Source organism: Silurus aristotelis (genome assembly GCF_946808225.1).
Source record: "Silurus aristotelis genome assembly, chromosome: 2".
In the NCBI taxonomy this organism is placed as follows: Eukaryota; Metazoa; Chordata; class Actinopteri; order Siluriformes; family Siluridae; genus Silurus; species Silurus aristotelis.
In genome coordinates, this window is record NC_139575.1 from 4,479,455 (window position 1) to 4,500,291 (window position 20,837).

A 20,837-nucleotide genomic window follows, 5' to 3' on the forward strand; every position below is an offset into this window, starting at 1 on the left:
TCCATATAGTTTACATCATAATGCTTCTTTTTAACTGAGTATCAGGTCTATTGTTTCAGTGTACTATTTCTATATATAGACCACAGGGAAGTGGGACTTATCCACAGAAATGTACTTGTGCTCTCGAAAAGAAATCTCCGTCCACACAAGAACAATTTGGAAATGTTTGTCAGAGTGCTATTTCATAAACGTTAATGTCTCGAGAATAACCCAAAGAGCTTTACAATAAGTGGAAGAGAGGGCGAAATTCAGAATTAAAACCATGGACATATCATACTATAGACTCGTTGTCCACTTTATTAGGAACACCTGTTCTTATGCAGGTATCCGATCAGCCAATCACGTGGCAGCTGCACAGAATCGTGCACATACAGTATAGGGCAAGATCTTATAGGGTAGTATAGGGCATCATCAACCACATGATTGGTTGATTGGGTATAAATAAACAGGTGTGCAGTTTTTTTCTAATTAAAGTTAATAGAGAGTGTCGGGGATTGCACTCATCCATTAAAAAAAAAAAAAAAAAAAAGTTTCTGTGTGAACAAAAAGAGAAAATATACATTTCGAAAAATATACGTCCTTAATCCCGTTGTGAAAAAAAACGAGTTATTAATGAATGAAATGAAACAAAATGAATATGGTGAACTTCTTAAACAAAATAAATACAAAAAAAAGTAGTAATGGATTATAAACTGCATAAAAAATGTGCACAATTGAGAACAGTCGCATCATATGAGAACCTTAAGATGAGTGTAAACGTCAGAACACTGAACACTGGTGCTGTGTGTGTGTGTGTGTGTGTGTGTGTGTGTGTGTGTGTGTGTGTGTGTGTGGTCCCGTCATGAGCGTTCACTATTCGACCCCAGAGCACCTGGAACAAACACGAGACAGCAAATGTCAGTAAAAAAAAGAAATTCAGTGAATGTGTGTGTGTGTGTGTGTGTCTGTGTGTGTACCTCTGCTTTGTTGTAGGCAGCTTTGTTCACACTTCTCTTTGTGTTCGTAGCGGTTAGCGTTTCCTCCACAGCCGCTGTAGATGAAGGGTCTGCACTCACCCTCCTGAGAATTAAAGTACCAGCGCAGAGTGTATCTGGAGCACCCACCCTCATCCAGCGGCAAGACGCACGGGTCTAACACACACACACACACACACACACACACACACACACACACACACACACACTCAATCAAAATAATAGAGGGCACAGCAGCAGATGAACAGCAGCAGAGCGCTACAGTTAAAAAACGCTTTATATTAAATTCAGGAACACTGACGCACTTACTATCACTTTATACAATCATGGTTTGTCTATTAGACATTTTTCATTTAAGAAAAATATATACTTGAAATGTACTCTCTATTTATTCTCTACATAAAGACATATGCTGTATATAAGGCCTTATTCCAGAGTGACTTACATATACATTCTGATACTGGTTTATTAGGTCACAGAATAATGACATGCTTTTTATAAATCCTCCAATTTATTAAACCCTGCATACACACACACACACACACACACACACACACACACACACACACACACACACACACACACACTGCAGTTTCTACACTGAATACCTGGACTGTATGGACATAAGTATTGGGACACCTGACTTGTTTCACCATATGTGGTTCTGTTGCAGGCACAGTTTTATAGGATGTCTAGAGATGTGGTAGCATTAAATTTGCCCTTCAGTTGAACTTGGAGACTCAAACCTGCATGACGATGCCCCTGTGCACAAAGCCAGCACCACGAAGATATGCTTAACATGTGTTGGATTGGAAGATCTTCTGCTATAGAGCTCTGACCTCAACCCTACTGGGATAAATTGGAACGCTGACCGCACCCCAGGCCTTCTCACCTCACCTACATCAGACTGGAAAAGTGTTAGCTCAGTGGTTAAGGTTCTGGGTTACTGATCGGAAGGTCAGGGGTTAAAATCCCAGCACCACCAAGCTGCCACTGCTGGACCCTCAACTGCTCTGTTGTGTAAATGAGATAATTTGAGATAAGAGTGGAGGTTATTATAACAGCAATTAAGGACTAAATTTGAAATGGGATGTACAGAAAGCATATACCATTCTTATGGTTAATAAGTATAAGATTTCACAAACCTTTGTCCATATAGTGCATACATAGTATACTGATAGATTGTATTAAATATGAATAAACGTAAGAACAGGAGGAGAAATAAGCACTCCTCATGTCTCAAATTGAGACAAAACAAAAGAGTGACTTGTAGAAGTTAATTAAAAACCCTTTGTTTGCTATTGTAGCTTGTAGCTTAATGTGGGTGAACGCGGGCAGTTCTGTGCTCATACTAGTCTAGAATTAATTTGCTCTCTAAAGCAAGTTCAATGCCCTTTAATGAGGACTGATGAAGGAATGGGAGATAATAATAATAAAGCTAAAACGCTAAAAACTTTATACTGCATAACAAGCACAGGAACACAGAACACTATCTTACCTTCACCTTTAACCTCTCTCTTCTTTCTCACTGCAAAAACCAAAACATATTTATACCGTGTTAGTCTCTGTGTGCATGTGGAGAAATGTACAGAATACTAAACTTAACACATTTCGACCCAACAACGAGCAGCTGAATTTTCTTTGCAGTCATTAATTTCAGTATAAAAGTGCCCTCATACCTTGGCTCTGATTGGTCGAGGGCACAAAGTCAACGGTCTCCTCCTCAGGATCATCGTAGTTCTCCAAAGAGTAAACATTCTCATCGTAATCTGGGTCGTTTGTGTTTACCAGAACACGCAGCCCGTGACCTGAAATACACACACAAACCAACAAACACAAATACAGAGAAAATACTCCAGTCATGAGTTTCACTTAACTGCACAGTGACATTAACTTTCATACAACAATACAGACACATAATAATCCATCTCTCTCTCTCTCTCTCTCTCTCTCTCTCTCTCTCTCTCTCTCTCTCTCTGTCGAGTTAAACATGCTCCTGAGGCTCCAGTGACCACTGTTTCTGCCCCTCCTCCCTCCGTGGATCTTCCCACTTCGTCCAGGTCTGCCTCTGGATAGTGTTCTCTTCGACTGGAGGTCACTCTGTGCAGCCTGGGACGGTTTCTCATCAACACCTTGGGTGGTTCCATGACATTCCGGAGTAAGAACGGGAGCTTTGAGGATGGTTTTGGACTGTAGTTAATGTCAACAGTCTCCTACACTGACTCAGGACTACTTTTCGCTTCTGATCATCATCACTGTACCCGCAACATCGTTTATCTGCTTCAAATGGACATTCGGTGCAACCCAGATGAGGATGGGGTTCTTTTCGAGTCTGGTTCCTCTCAAGGTTTCTTCCTTATGCCATCTCGGGGAGTTTTTCCTTCACAACAGTCGCCACCAGCTCACTCATCAGGGACAAACATACTTATAAAGAACATATTCAATTTTATTCACCACATTATTGGTGATTAAAAGCATTATTAAAAACATTATTAAAGCTGCTTTGAGACAATGTTCACTGTTAAAAGCGCTACACAAATAAAAATGAATTGAATTGAACTTAACATAATGTCCAAAAGACATTCCTAAGAAATTTTTTTTGCGAAGGCCGAACGTATCCAATTTTTTTTTTATTCAATACATCAATACATGGATGCTGTAGCATGAAACAGCAGGTTACACAAACAGCTACTGTTTGTGTAACCTGCTGCTGTAACGCAATAATCTTCCACATGGGATCAATAAAGTATATCTAAGTCTAAGTCTATATGCCCTGAGTCTTGCCTTATAGGTGTGTTTAATGGGAAATTGGTTTTCTGTTCGTTTTCTCAAAACACGCACACACACATGCGCACACCCATGCACACACACACACACACACACACACACACACACCCGTGAACACACACACGAGAGGTGAATAGGGATTAGGATGAAAGTGTAGTAATTTCCTTTAATGAGAGGTTAAGGTGACAGATGACAGGATAAAGGTAATTAATATTTTACAGCTCCTTACTGTAATTACTGGAAGCACTTTAGAGGTGTCGTTGTAAGCTTAATAGCATTGAAACAGAATAACAAAGAACAATCCCAACACAATAATACACATTAGTGAATGTTGAGCTGTTGTTTGAGACTTTGGTTATAACTAATAGATTTGTACATGCACAGAAAATAAAACGAAAAGAAATCGTGTACCTCTCAGATCTACTCAACGGCCCTGAATTTCTTTTCCAGTGTGTATAAAACCAACACAAATAACAAGGCACCATGATCATCACAGGCTACTGTATACAAGCACAGGAAGCTACGTGTGAACACAAAGAGGTGGACAGCACACTCACCCGAATCGTCGGCTAGTGAGCGCTCGGCAGACGAGCGACTACGGAAAGCCTGCACTGCCGAACGCGTCGGAATTTCTCCAACACCTGGCAACATGTACAGAATACAATTACATAAGTACTCTCTAGCACAATCACCAAACACACACACACACTTGTATCCAAGGTCGCATTATACACCATTACCCAGCTGTCGAGCATTTATTAACATCACCACATTATAAGGACAAAAGTAAACCTAGGACAATGATTTTCCAGCCATATCTGGTTCTTTCCGAAACTGTTAGCAGAAACTTGGAGGCACTCACCTGTTCCAGCATGACAAGACCCATGTGCACAAAGCCAGCTCCATGAAGAACTGCTTTACATGGGTTGGAGTATTTAGCTATAGAGCTCCAATACTATTGAACACCTTTGGAATGAATTGAAACACTGACTGCATGCTAGATCTCCACCCTTGTGGTTGACTGTGCACAAATCTTCACAATCACGCTCCAAACTCTAGTGGCTCATCTTCCCAGAAGAGTGGAGCGTATTATACCAGCAAATGAGAACCAAATGTAGAATGGGATGTTCAAAAAAATGCACATACGGATGTTATGGTTTGTTGTCCGCAAACTTTTGCCCATATAGTGTATAAAACAGCATATAAAAAGTATGGATTGAAATAAAAAATACACTACAATACAATGAAAACAAACAAAAAAAAAATCTCCAAAATAAAAAATATTTAAACGGTTCAATTTTTTAATATAAAGTATTTTAGAACTTTTTCGATTGTAAACGATATTTAGATATAAAAAAAAAATAAAAAAATAAAAATACACTTTTAAATAGACTATGAGTGCCTCTTTTCATTACAGAGAATGTACATTGTGTTTTGAAAGGTCAGATCAGATTTTTTTTTCCTCAAGTGAAATATAGTCATTAAAGCATGCAGTAATGACAATCCTGTGATCCGCGATGGTTCGAGCGACACTACTTAACCTTTTCAACGCTAAGCTAGTGCTACAGTGAATTCGTAAAAAAGGTTAACGATGGCACGTTTATGAAAGCTTAAGGTCACTTACCTCCACAGGCTTCACAAAAGGAATAACATGGAGATGGAAAAAAATAAGGAAAAAAAAAATTACGGTATGGTACTGTGTTACTTTACTCAAGGAATTTAAGGATATTAGAACATAAGTACATGTCGGAAATGATAAGTAATGAAATAATCGCTCACCACAGTGCTGACTCATCTCAGAGCGAACATACGCCCGGATCTCGTCCTCCTACACACAACAGAACCAATAAGAGAACATTTGGGCTGGAGAGGTTTTATATGTGTAGTCATGATACAGAGGGTGAATTTTAGAGTTCAACAAAATACAACCCCAAGTTACAAAAAAGTTGGAACACCGTGAAAAATATCAATAAAACCAGAAAAATTTGCAAAAAAAACACCCACATTTTATTCACAATGAAACACAGAAAACACGTCGATTGTTTAAACGTAATTGTCTTTTACCATTTGAAAGAAAAAAATAAGGTCGTTTTGAATTTGAAGGCTGCACACAAGTTGAGACAAGTGTTGTTAAAATGAAACAGTTGGTGAAGCTTTTTGCAACTAATGCTGTTAATTGACAGCAGGTCAGTATTCTGACTGGGTTTAAATAGTGTATCATAGAGAGGCAGAGTCTCTCAGAAGTAAAGATGGCAGCGCTTCACCGATCTGTGAAAGAACACCTACAAATTGTGGAAATAATTCTGAATAATATTCCTCAAAGTTCCTAAACATTTGACGTGTTTTTTTTATGTTTTGTTTTTTTGTGAATAGAATGTGGATTTGTTAATCGTTGCAGTCTGTTTTTATTTACATTTTGTGTCCCACCTTTTTTTTTTGGGAATCAGGGTTTCAAATAAGATTTGCTGCAACTGGAGATCTGCTATTATAAGCTTGTATCATTTCCCCTATTAATATTAGCATGACATTTTGATCATTTACAGTACAACTGAAAAAGAAAAAAAATGAAGACGACTTTAGACAGTAGATTATTAATGTAAATTAATATCATCATGGCTCTTTCCACCACCAGACCCCGCCCCGTAAAAATACTAACATGCCTCACACGTCTTAATAAACAGATCACGCTGTGATTTTATTTAGCATATTTCCTCGTCACCTCTCCAAATGAATTCCTGCCTCAAGCCCCCTTGTGTGAAAGAACGTGTGTATAAGTGTGTGAAATTCTGTGCTCAGACCGTCATGCTGGTTTCTCCTTTATCTCCCTTCGCTCCATCAAGACCAATTTCTCCCTGATGCATAAGAGAGCAAAATGTGAGAAAGAAAACATCGTTGAAACGAGAGACAGAGTACGCAGAGGTGTGTGTGCACACACACTGACCTGCTCTCCTCTTTCTCCTGGGATCCCTGGGATACCACGAGGGCCGACCGAAGTAGGGCCTGGAGGACCTCGTTCACCCTGAGGAACACAGCATATATACAACAGTGATAATGTGCACGAGAACTCAAGTACACTCTCGTATAGAGGTGATGAGGATAGAAATACTTTAAACAGCATGAAAAACAAAACAATCTCTCTCTCTCTCACACTTTCTCTCGACCAATGAGGTATGGTACCTGCCCACCTACTATATTCATGATATAAACTACACTAACAGTTTTAGACACCTGACCATAAAATTTGGTGCTTCCTTTTTGAACGTACCATATTTAGTCCCCATTTGCCCTGATAATAAGCTCCACTCTTATGAGAAGATGTTCCAATAGATGTTGTGGAGGTTTGTCGCATTCATTGTGGCTACTGATGTAGGTACAGATGTAGGTAAGTTGAGGAGGCCTGGGGGTGCAGTCAGCATTCACCTTTATCCCAATGGTGTTCAACAGGGGTGGAGCTAAAGAGCAGGAGATCTTCAACTCCAGATGCCCATGTAAACCATATCTTTATGGAGCTAGCTTTGACGCATTATCGTGCAAGGTTTTGGGTCTCCTAGTTCATTTCCTGCTGCAGTTGTATGCCTTCAACTTTGTGAAGAAGAACCATAAATGGCTGGGAACACGGGTGTCCAAAAGACTCTTTAGTCCATATAGTCCAAGTGGTCTGGTTCCATTTTGTAGGTGCTGTTACTATAGACAATACATGCCAAGCAAACCAGCCACATAAATATGAATATAATAATAATAATGATAATAAAAATATGCTATGCCTGGAATATGCAGGTATACACTGGTAAATCCCGTGGAGAAACACCTGAAAAAAAACAGTACATGAGGATGGTACTAGACGGTATTAGACATGGCTGAGAAATTGAATGGCTGTAACATTACATGTGTTCATTTTACCACACTGTTTGCTAATTTTAAAAACTACATAGAGCTAAAAAATTCGGGTGTCAGAATACAGTAATCCCCACGTTACCGCGGTTGGAATCTGGCGCCCCCGGTTTATCGTGGAATTGCGTTTGCCACATAACTAATTAGTTTGGCTGATTTTCCCGGCCTCTATCGGAGAGCACGATAGACTAAAACACCAATAGGAAATTGTTTTTATGGAGTTTTATATTAAAATAATGACATTAATTAATAAAAATATAATTATTAATTACAAAATGAAGTAAAATGTTAATACAGTACAGCACTGTATACATAAAATAGCATTTTTGGGGTGGTGTGAAAAATCCCCCATAAAAAACGGGGGATTACTGTATTTTTTAGTCCATAGAAAGGTGCAACTCAACATTAAAGCAGCTGTAGTATATCTCGGTTTTATTTCAGTAACTAGTAACTACTGAATTAATTAGTAACTACTAATTTTCTCCTGAGACTTTCATTTTCAGTAATCAATCACCAACACATTATTTCTTCTTTTTTTGTTTTTTATAACTGTGCAAGACTTACAGTACAATCTTCCAGCAAAAGAAGAGCTGTAACACTGAACAGTCGGCGTGGTTACAGGGATAATAGCTTTATTACGCAGTCTACTGAGGCTACACCAATGATGGACAGTCGTTTCAGAGGAAGGGCTGATTAATATTCCTGAGGAGATGAAGGTAAAGAAAGAGGCTTCTGCTGAGACACCGTGAAAGGGTTTATGGGTACATTTAGTTCACTGCAGAGTTGAGGTGGACACCTGCAAAATTTTAAATACACACTGTAGTGCTGAGCGTCTAGAATAAAGTAGTGCTGGGGGGTGTATGATGCCTGAATGAATCTTAAGACAAAGATCTGGAGGTCGGCATTAGAGAAAAGGTAAAGCAATGCAGAACTGATAGTGACCCCAAATTATCCTTATATACATAAATATATAAAAAGTTATTTTATTGCATCTGATAATTCACATATGTACCTGTGTAGCTTACACTATATATTACATTATAGCTATGAATTAGGAGACCCAAACCTGTTCCAGCATGACAATGCTCCTGTGCACAAAGCCAGATCCATGAAGATCTACTATACATGAGTTGGAAGTGTGTGAAAGATCTCCTGTTGTAAATCTCGGTTCTCAACATTATTGAACACCTTTGGGATGAATGTGAATGAACCCCAGGCCTTCTCACCTTCTCACCTACATCACTACCTGACTTTAGTAACACCAATTCATTTGGATTCTATTGCAATGTTATTTGTATAGAACCTTTTAACAAGGGACATTGTCTCAAAGCAGCTTTACATAGATAAAGCTGTAATAATAGTGTATATACGTTTGATCATTATTATTTTAAGTTCGTCCCTAATCGGTAAGCATGTAATTAAAAATTTCCTGAAATGGCATGGGGAAGAAACCGTGAGAGGAACCAGGTTCTAAAGGAAACTCATCCTCATCCTCAACACTGAATGTCAGTTTGTTACAGTTCATCATTATTAAGGTGTGAAGTGATAGGAGCTTAAATGTAGCCTGTGGTCCTGAGCCATTGTAGTAGACTGATACTGATTACAGTCCAAATCCATCCTCAAAGTTCTTGTGTTGCTCAGTAACTTTATGGATCTTTAGTCCAAATCTCCACAAGCACACACCAAAATCTAGTGGAACATCTTCCCAGAAGAGTGGAGGTTATTATAATAGGAAATGTGGACTCAACGTGGAATGGGATGTTTAAAAAAAAAAAAACACACGGACTGCTATTTACAAATATGGTCAGGTGTCCACAAAGTTTTGTTGTTGTTGCAATAACAGAATGTACGAGCATGCATCACCTGGTGCAGAGAATTATTGAGAGAGATTGGATTTTTGAAGGATGTCAAAGATTTAGAAGTGTGTGTTTTAGAAGTTAATTGGTTAGTCAGCAAGTCAGCATACTCCTTGTTCATCTACACACACACACACACACACACACACACACACACACACACACACACACACACACACACACACACACACACACACACACACACACACACACACACACACAAATTTACCAACTTGTTTTTGCATACCTTCTGCCCCTGAAGTCCTTCAGGACCTTTAACTCCAGCAGGTCCCTGAGGACCAGTCAGGCCTGGGGGTCCATCAACACCTCGGGAACCAGGTGATCCAGGGATTCCATGGGGGCCCTTGACAGAGAAAGAGGAGAGAGAGAGAGAGAGAGAGAGAGAGAGAGAGAGAGATTATTTGAGAGAAAGATGTCAATAAATAAATATACCCACAGTATAGAAAAAAAGAATAACTTACCCGTTCACCTTTTTCTCCTTGTTCTCCCTTCGGTCCCATCACACCATCAAAACCTCGATCACCCTGAGAACACACACACACACACACACACACACACACACACACACACACACACACACACACACACACACACAATTTGTGTCACATATTCCACTATTTCTTATGCGCTCTATTTTTTTGTTAAGTGTTTCCCTTAATCAAGCAACAGCGTGAATTTGTAGGCACTACTGCTGGAAGGTGTGAGGAAAAGACGGGAACTTTTTGTTGTTTCTGCATCTCTAAGGAGCATCTCAATTCCACCCCTCCCTCCTCCGTGAAGCAGAAGCGTGTGGATGAAGGTCTGTAGAAAGGCCCTTGGAGATAGTGGGAGTTCTCCGTGGGAGAAAGTTGTATTGCTGGAACTGGAAAGGAAACTAAACTTTCGCATGAATCGCTGGTCACTCGCAAGTGTGTGTGGACTGGTAGAGGGATTTATGGGCCCAGAAAAAAAGACCTTATTGAAATCCAATTCCCCTAATCATGTGCGTCACTGTTGTTTTATACAAAGTAAGAAGCTGTGCGGAAAACCGTGTTAAAAAGGTTTGTGTATATCTTCTGCAAGGGAATGATGAACGGGCCGGTACGAGATCTGATACTGATGCCAGGTGAAGAGGAAGCACATTTTGCACTCTAAAGTAATGGGTCTTATCAACTGCAGTAATCAGTTTAGTGCGTTTACATGGCAGGATTTTTATTCAGTTCGGGTTCTAGAAAGGTTTATCCCACCACTCTCAAACTAATTACAATTTCATTCAGTCAAATTTTTTCTAAATGAGGTGTTTATATGGAGCATTTTCTTTCGGATTGTAAGTGTAAAAGATTTACAGGGTGTTTTGGGGAAGTAAAGTGTGTAAAGGCGGTGAGCTTATGTGTGTTCATACTTTAGGGCCGACGAGACCCTCTTTTCCTGGACTCCCTGAAGCTCCTGGAGATCCCACATCACCCTGCAACACAAACACCACCGACTTGTGACAAACTGTCTACGTTATGTGTGTATGTTAGTGTGTATGTAGTGTTAGTGTTAGTGTGTGTGTGAGTGTGTGTGTGTGTTAGTCTGTACCGCCTCTCCCTTTCTTCCAGGTAAACCTGATCTTCCGTTCATTCCAGGATCCCCCTGAGAACACAGTCACTGTTATTAAAGAGACCCATCAAACACACACACACACACACACACACACACACACACAGACTCACTCTTTCTCCTTTTGGTCCCTCTGGTCCACACGCACCCTTGGATCCACGGTCTCCCTGTAAAAGCGACCAGGCTGTCAGTCAAACTGCTGTGAACTCAGTGTGACAGAAAATAATGAAAGTGTGTACCAAGTCACAGGAGAGCTCTATAAATGTCTCTCTAGACTAAACCTCTATTTAAATGTCAGTCTCTCTCTCTCTTTCTCTCTCTCTCTCTCACTCACTCACTCACTCACTCACTCACTCACTCACTCACTCACTCACTCACTCACTCACTCACTCACTCAACTCACTCACTCAACTCACTCACTCACTCACACTTACAAATAACTCCAGTGCACCTCAATCACTGTCTGTCCACCGTGGGATTTACGCAAATGAGTTGGGTTCAATCAGGACTGGATACTGAGTCAGACTGTGTGTGTGTGTGTGTGTGAGAGATAGAGACAGGAGAGTGTGTGTGTGTGTGTGTGTGTGTTTGTGTGTGTGTGTCTGTGAAAAACAGTAAGAGAGAGTGTGTGTGTGTGTGTGTGTGTGTGTGTGTGTGTGTATGTGTGTGTGTATGTGTGTGAATGAAAGTGAGGGTGTGAAAAAGTTAGAGTGTGTGTGTGTGTGTGTGTGTGTGTGTGTGAATAAAAGTGAGAGTGTGTGTGAGTATGTGTCAGAAAGAGTGTGAGAATGAGTTTGTGTGCGTGTGTGCATGTGTGTGTGCAAATAAAAGAGAGTGTGTGTGGGTGTGAGAGAGAGAGCGAGAGAGAGAGAGAGAGAGAGAGAGAGAGAGAGAGAGTGTGTGTGTGTGTGTGTGTGTGTGTGTGAGGGAGACAGAGACAGGAGAGTGTGTGTGTATGTGTGTGTGTGTGTGTGTGTGTGTGTGTGTATGTGTGTCTGTGTGTGAATGAAAGTGAGGGTTTGAAAAAATAGTTTGTGTGTGTGTGTGTGTGTGTGTGTGTGTGTGTTTGTGTGTGAATAAAAGTGAGAGTGTGTGTGAGTGTCAGAATGTGTGTGAGAATAGTGTTTGTGTGTGTGTGTATGCGCGCACGCGTGTGTGTGTTTTGAATATGCAGATAAACCCTAGTAAACTCTTCACACATACGATCTTCTCTGTGAGGTGAAGAATACGGTATAATATGTACATCTGTCTGCAAACTAAAAAACACAAACATTAGAATTAAAATTTGAAAAAGAAATCAGAAATATCTGATATGTTGATATCAATTTAAGAAAAGAAAAAGCGTAATTGTGTTTAAAAGAATATTAAAAAAATTTCTTTTGGCTTCTCCCGTTAGGGGTCGCCACAGCGGATCCTCTGCATGTTCAATTTGGCACATGTTTTACACTGGATGCCCTTCCTAACGCAACCCTCCCCATTTATTCGGGCTTGGGACCGGCACTAAGAGTGGCTGGGGTTGGTTTCCTGACCGGGGAACGAACCCGGACCGCAGCAGTGAGAGCGCCGCATCCTAACCACTAGACCACCAGGGACCCTGTGTCTAAAAGAATATGAACACACAATATTACATTATATGACCAATAATTCTGTTCGAAACCCGACCATTAAATAGTTTGTGCTAATTTTTAAACATCCAGTTCCTCCAATCTTCTCAAAGATGTTCCACTATATTTTTTGGTGTGTGATTATAGAGATTTGTGGAGATTCATTCAAGGGTGTTAGTTAAGTCAGGTACTGATGTAGGTGAGGTGAGGAGGCCTGGAGTGCAATCAGTGTTTACATTCATCAAGGTTCAATAGATTTGGAGATCCGAGTATGTATGTGAGTATGTATCTGAGTGTGTATCTGAATGTGTATCTGAGTGTGTATCTGAGTGTGTATCTGAATGTGTATCTGAATGTGTGCATCTGAGTTTGTATGTGAGTGTGTATCTGAGTTTGTATGCGAGTGTGTATCAGAGTGTATATGAGTGTGTATCTAAGTGTGTATCTGAGTGTGTATCTGAGTTTGTATGTGAGTGTGTATCTGAGTGTGTATCTGAGTGTGTATGTGTATGTAAGTGTGTATGTAAGTGTGTATGTGAGTGTGTATGTGAGAGTTTATCTGAGTGTGTATCTGAATGTGTATCTGAGTGTGTGTCCGTGTGCCGAGTGTGTGTTTATTTAGGTGAAATGGGAAGCTGTGATATACTGCCATATGGAGTGAAGTGACACTGTGATACACTGCTGAAAGTCTTTTAGAAACTGTGTTTCCATGCAATGCATCCACACACACACACACACACACACCACCCCCACCCCAGACACGCACACCCTCACACACACATGCTCTGCAATCCATATGCCTACTATCTGTTTTAGTGTCTGTTAAACGACACACACACACTGAAGCAGTAATACAGGCGCTGAAGTGATCACACACCTTGGGTCCTCGCATGCCGGTGAATCCGATCTCTCCCTTCTCACCTCTCATGCCAGAGAGCCCATCTTTTCCAGGTGTGCCCTGGAGAACACACACACACACACACACACACACACACACACACACACACACACACACATACACACACACACACACACATAAAATAGAAGGTGTAAGTGAGATCAGAGGTTTATTGAGAAAGAAATTGGAAATGAACAACACTTACAGATTCTCCTGGAACTCCTGGCATTCCTGCTTCTCCCTGAAAACATCAACACTGTATCAGGCCAGAAATGTATACACAGTGTGTGTGTGTGTGTGTGTGTGTGTGTGTGTGTGTGTGTGTGTGTATGTGTGTGTGTGTGTGGTGTTGGATCAAAAGGATAGCTGTGTCTCACAAACAATATCAAGGTCTTAACTGTAATTTTCTCTATTGTGTGGCTCAGAAACGATAAAAAAGTCCAAAAATCTAAAGGGGAACGAAAGCGTCGCAATCAACATTTTGTTTATTTATTTACGAATCAGACAGTAAGTAATGGAGTGTGTGTTAGAGAAGTGAAGAAAAGAGTGCAGGCATGGTGGAGTGGGTGGAGAAGAGTGATAGCAGGAGTGATTTGTGATAGAAGAGTATCTGTGAGAGTGAAAGGGAAAGTTTATAGGACTGTGGTGAAACCTGAGATGTTGTATGGATTAGAGACAGTGGCATTGAGTAAAAGACAGGAGGTGGAGCTGGAGGTAGCAGAGCTGAAGATGTTGAGATGTTCGTTGGGAGTGACGACGATGGACAAGATTAGAAATGAGTTTATTAGAGGGACAGCGCATGTGGGATGTTTTGGAGACAAGGTGAGGGATGAGAGAGTGAGATGGTTTGGACATGTGCAGAGGAGGGACACGAGGTATATCAGTAGGAGAATGCTGAAGATGGAGCCTCCAGGAAGGAGGAAAAGAGGAAGACCAAGGAGGAGGTTTATGGATGTGGTGAGGGAAGACATGCAGGTAGTTGGTTTAAAAGAAGCAGATGTAGAGGACAGGGGGGTATGGAGACGGATGATCTGCTGTGGCGCCCCCCTGATGGGAGCAGCCGAAAGAAGAAGAAGAATTACGAATCAAACAGCAGACGAATGAAGGCGAACTACACAGACTGAATCCAAGGCTATTTTATTTATAACAGATTGTATATTTTTATACTGAGTAAAACTGCATGGACTGTGTAATACTCATCAACAGAGTGGCTTTAATCACAAAAGAACCAACTTCGTCCAGCCGCACATCTTTTATTCCTTTTATACAGCACCAATTTGCACATCGATTTATTACTTGTCTTTTATTGGGTTAAAAACAGGAAAAATGAAAACAGTCCAGGGCTGTCAGTGTGGCAGAAGTAATTACAGCAAAAGCACTGGGGCTGCGTCTTCCTGAAGATTAATGAGGTTTTTAACAGGCGGAAAAGCGGAGCACATTTTTAAAGATTTCTCTTTAGTGACTTTGACAAGCTTCTGTACGCGACGTGTACTTAAAGCCATGGAGAATATACGCTCTCTGGTGAGAGTTCATGGGCACCTGAATGTCACATTAATTTAAATCTCCACTGCGGGGACGTTTTATGCACTTTAGAACAGCTCCTTTGTGTCCTTATGTGTGAAATCTCATGTTTTAGCTAAGGGAAAGCATTAATGGATAATACACACTATATGGAAACGTTTGTGGACACATGAGCATAAGATTTATATGAGCTTTTTGAACATCTCACCCAACATTTAAGAGATAAATGCTGTTATAATAACCTCCACTCTTCTGGAAAGGGGTTGTGGAGATTTGTGCTTATTCAATGTGAGTAAATTCAGGTGGTGATGTAGGTAAGGTGAGGAGGCCTGGGGTACAGTCAGCGTTTACATTCATCCCAAAGGTGTTCAGTAGAGTTGTAAAGCAGATCTTCATGGAGCTGGCTTTTGTGTATGTTGGAACAGGTTTGGTTCTCCTAGTTCAAGCGAAAAAAGTCATGCTACTGCACCCAATGACATCCTATGGCTGGAAATTCTGGTGTCCCTAATACTTTGTCCATATAGTGTAGTTCTCTATCTATATATTACTTAATCATTATATTTCACACATTTTTTCTGTCTATCCTGTCATCCCTTACAATATAGCAGCTGTTCTTCGTTTGAAAATTAGTGTAAGGAAAAACAGCTCGTCATTTCCTCATATAATCGTCACGGTTACGGATGCAGACGACTCCTTCTTTTGATGTTCAGTAAACATCTCCTTACAAAAAATGCAGCATATCTGCATTATTATATTATATTACAGTGCATTGAATGTGAACCTGTGATTTACTGTTATTTTATTTGAACTTTTAAAACCTTATACAACGTGCCCATGTTGTACCATCGCTCTCATACAGCACCATTTTTCAGACAATGGATAGACCCGCTGATGACTTTGCTCTTTCGGATACACAGACCTTCTGTCCAGTGATTTACATTTTATTATTAATTGAATTATTCATTATTGATAATTGCTCAGATCATACCTTCTGTCCTCCTGGACCACGGGCACCCTGAAACCCAGGTGCCCCCCTCTCACCGGCCTCTCCACGCAGACCCTACACACAGCCAGAAGAAATATTACACCACAAAATATATAAATACCCACTGTTTTTTTAAGCATATATGTACACAGACGTGTTTTACCTGTACCCCTGGTGGTCCCTCTTGACCTTTAGTGCCCTTTTCACCTTGTAATCCCTTTGCACCTCGTTCTCCCTGTGAAAACATGTCTGCCTTTTACTCCTCAAATTAACATCCAGGACAGGAAGATAATACTGTATATTAAAAAAATCCAGCGGTATAGGGAATACACAACCATCCTTACTAAGTAACAAACAAGCAACACTAGCTATGAAAGCTTCAAAGTTCTGGATTATACATGTGTATGTGTTAAAGATCAACTGATTCATGGGTTTTGTCAATTAATATCAGCCGATAGTTGATTCAACTATCGGCTTGAACTATCGGCTATCAGCAAAAATACATACTGATAGTTTTTCCGGGTTGCGTCTAAGCAGGAACGACTGAGAAGGTCCACGTGAGACTGTGCTCTGTACCTCATTCATGTCAGTTAATAGCAGTTAAAATAAAAATGAACTTAATCTAAAAATGTATTAGTAAATGTTGAAACAAACAAGCAATAAACAACACTTCAAAAGCATCTATTAACTTCAGTTATAAATGGAATCTTACTTTAAAGCATTAACATTTCACATAAATACAAAGTCATGCTCCTCAGATATCCCTTGTTTTGCATTATGCCTGGAGTGGAAGATCTAATCAAACTTGACTTTTCCCTTGGATTTAGCAACAAGGAAATAGTTGTTATTTTAGCCCAGAATCACCAGATCATCATACTGGAATTTTTAACTTGAACATTTCTATTTTCTTCTCGTCAATTTGTGTTTTTTTTCTTGTAATCTTTTAGTTTTAAACTTGAAAATCTCTCATGAATGTAAATTTTTTTTCTCGCAATATTCTGAGGTTTCAAATCGGAAATTCCCCACTCCTCCAATTCCAACTCGTTTTTATTTTGTTTTTTTTAATCCCATATTGGCCCTAAAACAGCATCATACATTTGCTACAAAAGTCAATATTAAATATGAGGGTTAAGTATAAACCTTTTTTATGCTTTGTTTGAAAAATAAATGTTTCAAATATGTGCCATTTTTGACTCACCTTCAAATATTTGCTTAAATTTTTTGTACGATTCAAATTTTTTATTCTGTATTAATCTTTATTGAATAATTTCATGGTATCTATCTTTTACAAGCTGTACAATATAGTGAGAAATACCAACTCACCGTTTCACCCTTGTTTCCTTTCTCCCCAGAAGGCCCACCCACCAACAGAGTTTCTCCCTACAAAAGACAAATAATAAAAACGTTAAATTAACATGAGAAGTTGCTCATACTGCCAGAACAAACGTTTATCTATTGAACACCAACTGAATGTACCTTCTCTCCTTTATCTCCAGAAGGTCCTGCTTCACCCTGAAGATATGAACACAGTGGTTTGTTATCGCTCCTGAACATTAATCCGAACAAAACCGTTAATAAAAGTCTGCAAGTTTTACCTTTTCTCCTCTGCCTCCTTTTCCACCTGGAAATCCCTGCACACACCAGAGTTGTGTATTATAATAGAGTAAATTATATGAATTTGTGTGTATAAAATTCAATGTGTGAATCATCTCTTTGTACCTTCTTTCCTTGTATTCGGTATAAAACGGTCTGGATAACACACATAACACACATCACACACCTATATATCGAGTTTTTCTTTTCAGTTCAACCCACACTTTTTGTCCTGGATTGCTGAACCAATTTATCCAATTCAAACAGTATATTTTTCACACCAGTTCTCTACATGGTCATGTAAGAGAGGTACAGCCGGAATGCAGGAAAAGGAGGTTTTATTATTATAAAAGCCAAAAAAAAAATCCACTTTGCGAGGCAAAATCCTGCACGTAGAACAGCGCAAAGGGTCAGGCAATCGCAATTAACTCAAAAAAATTACTGCTAAAAACGAAAAACCTACAAACTGAAATGTACACATGGAACGAAGGTAAAGGTGTAGGTAAATGTACATTACAGCACAGTTAAAGTCTTTCAGTGTTAGGAAGTTGTGGTCGGATCGCAGGGTCAGCCATGATACAGCACCCTTGGACCACACAGGGTTAAGAGCCATGCTTAATGGCCCAAGAGCAGCAGCTTGGCAATACGGGTGGATAGGAGTGTATAAAATAGATGTGCATGAGGAAATAACCAATGACAAGAAACGGTTGGAGACAGGGGTGGAGACAGGGGTGGAGATGAGGCGGAGATGAAATTAATGCAAATAAAAACATATGTGGCTAAATGAAGTTGGAATTAAAACCCCGGAAGTGCGATAATGTCGGTCACATGGCCAGGGATTGGATTATTTGCCTGTTTGGTGTGTGTTATAAACATTAGCAATTTTACCACTATACACTGCATTACATAGGGTATGTCAACTTTACCCCCCCCCATCCCCCCCACCCCCATGTTGTACTACTACAGTGTAATTTTCTATCACTTTTTATTATATGACATAAGACATACTCTTATTTTATTCCCACATCCACAGAGATTATATTAAACTCTTCTTAGAGATCCATTTCATTATTATTCTCTTTTTTGCGGTTTCAAACATTTTTACTATTTTTAACTACTTCTTTATCTTCATCTAATATATATTATATTTATAGCTCTTTTAATTTAAAGCACAATTTTCTGAGCAGCCGGTCAGGTTTACATTTCACCGCAAACATGTATTCTGTACATAAATTACAGTATGTTTGTAAAATTCCTGGAACTGTTTACTACTATGAGAATAAGACAACATTACAGTTCTTTCTTATATGATGCCAGCTGTTGAGAGAACAGCTGTCAGGGAGAGTGGAGGTGAACATTATTTGACTTTTTGTAGAGTATTGATCACGTAATAATTTTACACTGTACGGCTAGAGGAAGCCCCAGAGACCCTCATCTGGCTGACTTTAGGGCCAGCAAAATGTATAAAAAAAACAGGGCTGTACAAATGAAAGCATTAATAACGCGTGAACACAAACTCATTTTACCTGAACTAATTTTATTAACCTGCGTTTGACGCATTGCGTTTGACTATTTTTATAAAAAAGATATAAATAAATAAATATCAAAGAGGCCGAAATTACAACCTTTGCATAATTTATTACGGCTTCCTTCAAATGATTTTTAATCAATACACATTTTTTTTACTGATGCGCCAAGTTTTAAATCAATCATTCTTTATTGGTGGTTCGCATTCTTAAGTAGAAGGTTACCCCTATCCACTGTGGTAATGGATCAGAGACTTATATCCCTATTCCCCAGACCAAAAAACCACCATAAATTAAATATTTTAATCAGCCCTAATAAAAATTAAGGAAAATGTTATTATATTGAGATCAGAGCATGAGATCAGAAAAAGATAAACAGGTAACCCATAAACGATTGGGTGAAATCCTGCAGTTTTTGCATCTTAATTCATACACACCGTATTAAGAATCTATGACAGTGAGTGGACACAGTGAGTGTGTATGATAATATATGAGTTACATCCTGTTACATCCACCTCAATCTGCTGCTTGTTCCCTTAAACACACTGAGACACTCAGCTCTCTATCTGGAAGGCGAGATCAGTCATCGTGATGTGACAGAGACAGAACCTTTAGAGCTTTTTCTGGGCACAGCTTGATGAAGATGAATAAGACAGAGCTGAAGGCACAGACACTGGTGCCGGAGCGGTGCGATGGATGGGACGGACTGGCTACAGAAAATAAGATAAACAAGCAATGTAGACAGGAGGAGAACTGGAAATGCACTGGTAATTACCGGAGGTCCTCTCTCTCCGTCCATTCCAGGTCGTCCCTCTTCTCCCTGGAGGAACAAATCAGTGTTACATACAAAACGTGTCTGCGTTCTTATTCTGTACTAAAATGTAACCGTATACCTTTAGTGACTTAATGATATTATTGGAAAATGTATGTTATATACACTATATGGACAAAAGTATTGGGACACCTGACTCTTCCAGCCATATGCGGTTACCACAAACTGGAAGGCACACAAGTGTATTGTACATCTTCAAATGCAGTAGCATGACATCTTCCCTTCACTTGAACTAGGAGACCCGGAAGAAAATGCTTTGCATGGCTTTGAGTGGAAGTTCTGCTATAGATCTCCGACCCTATTGAACACCTTCGGGATGAATGTGAATGCTGACTGCACCCCAGGCCTCCTCACCTTCTCACCTACATCACTACCTGAATTTACTTACTCCCATTTGTCTGAATAAGCACAAATCTTTACAATTACACTTTAAAATCTAGTGGAACATCTTGCCAGATGAGTGGAAGGAATTATAAGAGCAAATTGGGACTAAACGCGGAATACGACACTCAAAAAGCACATACCGTACTTATGACCAGGTGTCCGCAAACTTTTGGCAATAATGGTGTACGTGGCATATCAGTGTAACTGCATGTTGGCTGGATTGATGCCTGTGCAATGACAATAAAAATCTTGTTTAAAAAATGGGAGGTTTCTACAATATACCCGAGGCCCAGGATCTCCTCTCTCTCCTCTCTGTCCTGGAACTCCAACAGCAACCTCACCCTGAGAGAAAGAGAGAAATCAGAAGAGTTATTCATCACAAAT

The 20,837-nt window shown here is 39.8% G+C and overlaps 1 protein-coding gene across 3 annotated transcripts in view; it reads right to left on the reverse strand.

The window, feature by feature from the left end:
• Positions 1–274: 274 nt before the first annotated feature.
• The window catches only part of col7a1 (collagen, type VII, alpha 1), a 134,076-nt gene continuing 113,513 nt past the window's right edge, over positions 275–20,837 (reverse strand). The window contains exons 99-120 of one of the 3 annotated variants that reach the window (XM_083562324.1): positions 20,736–20,795; positions 20,013–20,057; positions 17,714–17,749; positions 17,595–17,630; positions 17,442–17,498; positions 16,282–16,353; positions 16,122–16,193; positions 13,818–13,853; positions 13,592–13,672; positions 11,224–11,277; positions 11,090–11,143; positions 10,911–10,973; positions 9,991–10,053; positions 9,756–9,872; positions 6,703–6,780; positions 6,560–6,613; positions 5,541–5,589; positions 4,319–4,402; positions 2,654–2,782; positions 2,473–2,502; positions 957–1,130; positions 275–871 (exon numbers count right to left, since the gene is read on the reverse strand). In XM_083562324.1, coding sequence (XP_083418450.1) covers positions 840–871; positions 957–1,130; positions 2,473–2,502; positions 2,654–2,782; positions 4,319–4,402; positions 5,541–5,589; positions 6,560–6,613; positions 6,703–6,780; positions 9,756–9,872; positions 9,991–10,053; positions 10,911–10,973; positions 11,090–11,143; positions 11,224–11,277; positions 13,592–13,672; positions 13,818–13,853; positions 16,122–16,193; positions 16,282–16,353; positions 17,442–17,498; positions 17,595–17,630; positions 17,714–17,749; positions 20,013–20,057; positions 20,736–20,795 — 1,476 coding nt within the window. In that variant the 3' untranslated portion in view covers positions 275–839. Of the gene's footprint in view, positions 872–956; positions 1,131–2,472; positions 2,503–2,653; positions 2,783–4,318; positions 4,403–4,478; positions 5,395–5,540; positions 5,590–6,559; positions 6,614–6,702; positions 6,781–9,755; positions 9,873–9,990; positions 10,054–10,910; positions 10,974–11,089; positions 11,144–11,223; positions 11,278–13,591; positions 13,673–13,817; positions 13,854–16,121; positions 16,194–16,281; positions 16,354–17,441; positions 17,499–17,594; positions 17,631–17,713; positions 17,750–18,723; positions 18,816–19,005; positions 20,058–20,735; positions 20,796–20,837 lie in introns of those variants that run through there. The other 2 variants (XM_083562325.1, XR_014536885.1) reach the window with 2 other exon arrangements.